Here is a 6,081-nt window from a genome sequence, read left to right on the forward strand (position 1 = left end):
AAGACTCTTATCTACCTTTGCAATTGCATCTTTGTTGTGAATCTAATCTGATTTTTATTCTTCTCTTTTGCAGTTTATTGATAGAGGCCGACAATGACCAATCTCCATTGGGACAAACAAACATTTTGCATTCTTTAGAAGAAAAAAAAGAGAGTGTTGTACGAGTGATAAACAGAGACAAAAGCGACAATTAATAAACGAATCACAACGACTACAAGGTTCAACCCATCGCCTTACCTATTATCAAACCCAATTGAACACAGAAAATGTATATGTACAAGATCTATAGGGGCGTGTAGCGCCCGTCAAAGACAAAAACAACAATTAATAAATGAATCGCATCAACTACAAGGTTCAACCTGTGCCCTTGCCTATTATCAAACTCAGTTGAACATGAGAAATGTATATGTACAAGTAGCGCCCATCAGAGACAAAAGTGACAATTAATAAATGAATCGTGGCGACTATAAGGTTCAAACCGCTGCCTTGCCTATTATCGAACCCTGTTGAACACAAAAAAAGGTATATGTACAAGATCTATAGGGGTGCGTAGCACCCATGATTAAAAAAAAGCCTTTTTGCGCATGCAGGAAGGCTAATTATATTATTAACCCTACAAACGAATGAAATTATTTTAACATGTTTATAGATAAAATTGTTTTCTTTCCTGATTGTAAAATAATTTTACTATTTTTTTTCAAAGCCTCATAGCAAAAAATCATATCATTACCCTAATTTTTTCTTCCACCTTTTTTTTTTCCAAAAAAAAAAAAAAAAAAAAAATCTTTTGGTTGTTGTGTTTTTTTTTTTTTTTTTTAAATTTTTTTTTTGAACAAATGATATTATTTATATTAAGGGTGTGGAAGAGTGTGTTAAGCCTCACAATGAGTTAATAATAATGTGGTTCAAGTTCGTCTTTAGCGATAATCGAACTTAAGACCTCTCACTTACAAGTGAAAAGGATTATCATTAGATCGTAGTACAAAATGACAAAAGTTGAGAAAGCAAAAAAGAAAATGGAGTTTTACAGAGATTTAGGTACACAGAATCAAGTAAATGATGACAAAATGAAGAAGCTGCATGAATGAGAATAGAATTTCAGAGAGTTGTAGAGAGAGAATCTCTCATTTTACAACTTTCAATCCTAACCATTTATCTAATCAGCCTATGAGCTTTAGACATCTGGCAGCTCCATTTAACAAACTAAAACATAACAAACATTTTTCTACCTTGCATATAAGCCAAGGTATTAAACAGAAATCATTTCAACATTTATAATTCAACAGTAGTGACGAAATAGTTATCCAGAAACAATTGTTAAAGGTTTGAACAATCTATTCAGGGACGAAATCGTTTGAAGTTCGTTACCAAAAACCTTTAGCAACCATTTTATATTCTCTCTTTGTAAATTTTATTTTTAAAGTTTCAATAAGCAGATGCACAGCTTGTTGACAATTGATAGTTATGAATTAAGATGGTTACTTGACAAAGTGGAACTTGAGCTCCATTTAAATACTGAACAATAGAATTTGAAAGAAGCTCGTAACACGATTAAGAATATTCCTCCTTGCACCAGCGGCCCTAGAGCAGTACCAATATGGTGATAATGTGACATGTTAAAATAAGCATTTAGAAGTGTTTTCAAAAAAAAAAGAAAAAAAAAAAAAAGAAGCATTTAGAAGTGGTAGTCACATACAAATTCCCTACAATCTGTTAAGTTTGTGGCCAAACTTTTAACGTGGACTAACACAAACATCCACTTGCCAAAATACATGAAGCACGAATCGCAATGAAATCAATTAACTGAAACCCATGCCTGGTTTGTTGCAAGAAAGCTACAGAACAAAGTAATGTGTGCGTGCACGGGGTTGGCATTTTTAAATCTCCAAAACAGTACAATTCATTTGATACGTCAGGAGCCACAAAATCTTTGCTTGCAAAAGCCAGCCATAACGCAAGTACAATGGACAAGAAAATTGATCAGATGTGACCAGTTGGAAAGAGTTAGAAATTTTGATGATGAGAACCGGAAGACTTGTTCAACCTTACTCCTGGCAAGTACCGGCAGACGAACTCTCGAGCCAGTGCTTGCAGATTTTCACCATCAATGAGTTCTTGATCCTCTGTGTTGAAGAGGCTTGACATTTCAGATGATGTATTTGGTGCTTGGAGAGGATCACAATGCGTCAATATGTTGGGAGTTGGTACCATATCTGAGGACGATGACGATGTCACATTAATATTGGACGAGGAATACTGAAGGCTTCTGGTGGGCGGAGGGATTTCGAGCTGAGGTGGTTGTGGCGGCAGCGGAAAACGCTGCAAGGTGCCAAGACGGGCTTGAACATAGGCTAACTCTGCTTGCAAATTCACTACCTACCAACCATAAATACGAGAGATTAAGTATAGTTTCTTCTTTCATGGTAATTGTTACATAAATAGAAAATGCAAACGTTATTAGTATGAGATAGATAGCTAGTCTATGCCATATAATAATGAAGCAAAATTTGTTAATTTTTCTTTTGTAATTATATATGTAAAAACAGATATATGATGATATTAGCTAGGTCAAGGTGCAAAGGTTACGTGTTTGATATATTTATATCTTAATTAGAATTGTGTGATGTTGAAACATTGTCAGTGGTAACGATTATTTTTTTATGTTGCAACCCACGATTGAATTGCTTAGTACTATTATACAATGTATACACTGAAGCATAAACTCGTCATCCATCATTATTATAACATAAGAACAGGTTATATGATTGATATGTATATAAAGTATGCCTTTGCAGCTCTAATTTCATCCATTTCATGCAAGGTTCTAAAAGACGCTAGACGCTAGTCGAGCGGCAGGCTGGAGCCTAGTGCCTAGGCGGCTAGGTGGGGTCTAGACGGGCGCCTAGGCAGACTAGACGGATTTAAGTAAATCCATTATATTTCGTGTAAATCAGTGTCTGTTTATACTTAAAATATATATAATTTCATCATAAACTACAAAATAGAATGACATATGTATTATGAAGTATTGGAACATAATGAAAACATGGGAAACAAGCATATAGTGTGTGCTTATTTAAGTATTCAACAAGTCTCTTACAATTTATTGAAAAAAATTAAATGCAAATTGAAAGTTATCTATTTTTTGTCTAAGTGAGGTGCTATATAGGCAGGTGCCTAGGCGGGTCTGGGTGGGCCAGACGGGTGCCTAGGCGGTTTATGTGGACTGGTCTAGGCATCATTTCTTAATTTTCGAACTCCTAAGCATTAATTGGGGCGGTGACCAGCCGCCTAGCGTCTAGATGAGGAATTTTAGAACAGTGCTTTCATGTGTAGTCAACCTTACCCAACAGTAGAGGTTTAAGGAATTCTACCAAACCCAAAAGCTAAAGATTACAAAGCTAGCTAGAAATGGCCTTGACGTGTGGAAACTAGAAATCTGATTTTTGTATTGTAGAATTTTTATATGGACAACTTGATACACACACACACACACACACTTGCATACCATTACACATATATAGTTACCATATGTAATATATAACATCTAACTAATACCCTTTCAGAAAAATCTAATTAATACTTATACTCATCAAGCTGAATAAGACTTTATAGTGTACCATTCCTACGTACAAGCAAACGGTTGTCACCACGTCAAAGCAAAATATGTTATATATAATGCAAAAAAATCATGAAAATAGATACCATATTGTATGTGTGTGTGTGTGTGTATCTCACACTAACAAATCAAGCCATTATTCTTTGTGATTAAGGAAGAAAGTGTAGGTATACAGTAAATCTTAAAACTCGCATAGTTCTGTTAGGGTCCTTAATTCTCATACGTGAGAAACAATAATAATCATCTTGATGATATAAATGCAAAACAAATATATATATATATATATATATATATAATTAGGATGCCAATAATGCGAGAATGGTTAACAAAGTCAAAAACAGGTGTATTAAATATATCTCGAATCACTAAATATGTTTGCTTGGTAGCTCCGGCAAGCAACAGGAACCCCCAAAGTCATCCACCCAATACACCATAGCCGCCACCTCTCTCTCTCTCTCTCTCTCTCTCTCTCTCTCTCTCTCTCTTTTCTATGGGAAAATTTAGAAGGTTAAAAAAAGTAGAAACTCATGTTTATATACATTACGAGTTTCATAAACTTTGTATTGGAAAAGAAAGACCAATTAATAATACCAGAAGAAAAACCTTTACAATTTCTCCATATATGCTAGGTAGACTAAATTTGCAAACAAAATGATATGTCATTAATAAGAAATAAACACGTTAATCAACACTAAAAATCTAATCATCAACTTCCACATCATTTAGTTTACCAAATTTAGTTTACCTATTTAGTTTTTCTAACATTACCCTATAACAAGTGCAAGTTAGCATGGATTTCAAGCAAATTTAATTGAAAATCTAAGACGAATAACACTTCCCAGAAAATAAAGCAAAACCTAGAAAACAAAAAAGTAAAAAATTGCAAGTGATTATGCCCAGAAAACAAGCAACTCATGGCGCACGTTAGATATAGCATGGAATGGATGTCTCGAAAACTTATGAAACACGCAGTCTTGATCTAGTAGTCTTACAAATCGGAAAACTTGACAAACGTCTAAAATCACATCCAGTCATACTTGTCAAAAAAATGACAGCTAGATGGAAATACACACCAGGCGCATGCTAGTACAAATATTCACTAACCTGCACTCGACAGAGAGCTAGCAATTGCCAATTTCCCACAAAAGAAGAGTACTGCTAGTAGCATTACTCTTTAATTATTTAGTTTTTGATACTCCAAACCAAATACTTATTCACTTTAGATCTCAATACTAGTTGTAGGTTATTAAGTGTATAAGGTGTACACCGTTGACATGATTATATTTAGCAAATGTGTTACAATTCTAGCTTTGTGCTCGTGGCTAGGTGAACTAGAAGCTACAATGCAGGCAATCAATCTCAAGAAAATCAGTGATAACTGATAAGTTTGCTCGTTCTAACCAGTTTCTTGAAAAACCTATAATTTAAATTAAAATTGATCTACGTAAGAAGCATGAAAAATTAAACTCAGAAAATGGTCAACAAATTTGAGCTTAAAGAGGTCAAAGAAATTAAAGAAACAAGTCAAGGATTTGAGTGCGTAATTAGGTGATTATAGTTAATAGGATCACCTGCTGTTGGAGAGTGAAGATGTGAGAAGCACAGCCATAGACAGGGTCTCTAACCCTAGCAAGAGCCTCATAGCAAAGGGTGACGACAGCATCGAGCCGCTTGTGTGGTGGTATGCGCAACAGAAGCTTTGAGGCGTTGCTCGCACCAAACACTTTGTGCACCGCAGCAAAGTGCGCCGTGCCTTGCTCTGCGTCGAAGTACGGCGCAAATATGCACCCTTTTACGCACTTTCTCCTCAGGAACTTGCAAGCACCACAAGGACCGCCTCCTCCTCCATTATCATTGTTTCCATTTGATGATGATCCACTCATTTCTCTCCTCTCCCTCCCTCTCTCTCTCTCTCTCTCTCTCTCGCGCTATAGATTAATTAGCTGCTGCTTCTTCTCAGGCAAGTTTAATTAGTCTGTGGGGTCTGGGAGATAATATATAAAGAGGATGAGAGAGAGAGATGCAAGTATTCAGAAGAGAGTGAGAGGGGGTTGGGTTTGATTTCTACATTCATTTATTGATAGAAACCGTGGAAGCTTTGGTGGTGGCTGGTGGGTCACTAGAAAGGACTGGTGGTTCCATTTTTATTTGGATAATGCTTGCGTTCTTTATTGGGGATGAGTTCATTTTACTAATTGCAAATAATGTGTGTACTTTTATCGTAAAAATTTCATAATCAGAATCGTTTAATTTCTTAATTTTAGTTTGAAGATCATCCCTACAAAAAATTCCTATGAAAAATCATGCGAATCGCATATTGTTTAGTCATCTAAATGTATGAAATAAATCAACGGTTCATTATGAATATGCTATTTGGGTATCTACACTGTTAGTTTATTTAATACATTTGGATGACTCGATGATATCTAAATCGAATGATTTTTTTGTCAAGATGATCTTTA

The 6,081-nt window shown here is 35.3% G+C and overlaps 1 protein-coding gene across 1 annotated transcript; it reads right to left on the reverse strand.

Annotated features, from left to right (window-relative positions):
• Positions 1-1,661: 1,661 nt before the first annotated feature.
• On the reverse strand, positions 1,662-5,693 carry LBD19 (LOB domain-containing protein 19). Its single transcript, XM_068486630.2, has 2 exons — positions 5,191-5,693; positions 1,662-2,376 (listed from the first exon to the last, which is right to left on the reverse strand). The coding sequence occupies exons 1-2, from the start codon at positions 5,500-5,502 to the stop codon at positions 2,005-2,007; spliced, it is 684 nt and encodes a 227-aa protein (XP_068342731.2). The 5' UTR covers positions 5,503-5,693; the 3' UTR covers positions 1,662-2,004.
• Positions 5,694-6,081: the final 388 nt, after the last annotated feature.

Source organism: Pyrus communis, chromosome 2 (genome assembly GCF_041283825.1).
Source record: "Pyrus communis isolate YQ-2024b chromosome 2, ASM4128382v1, whole genome shotgun sequence".
In the NCBI taxonomy this organism is placed as follows: Eukaryota; Viridiplantae; Streptophyta; class Magnoliopsida; order Rosales; family Rosaceae; genus Pyrus; species Pyrus communis.

Excerpts from the sequence above, each read along its gene's own strand:
- LBD19 (XM_068486630.2), bottom strand. The coding sequence starts at position 5,502 with ATGAGTGGATCATCATCAAATGGAAACAATGATAATGGAGGAGGAGGC. Across the intron at positions 2,377-5,190 it reads TCTTCACTCTCCAACAGCAG|GTAGTGAATTTGCAAGCAGA; the intron begins GTGATCCTATTA and ends TATGGTTGGTAG.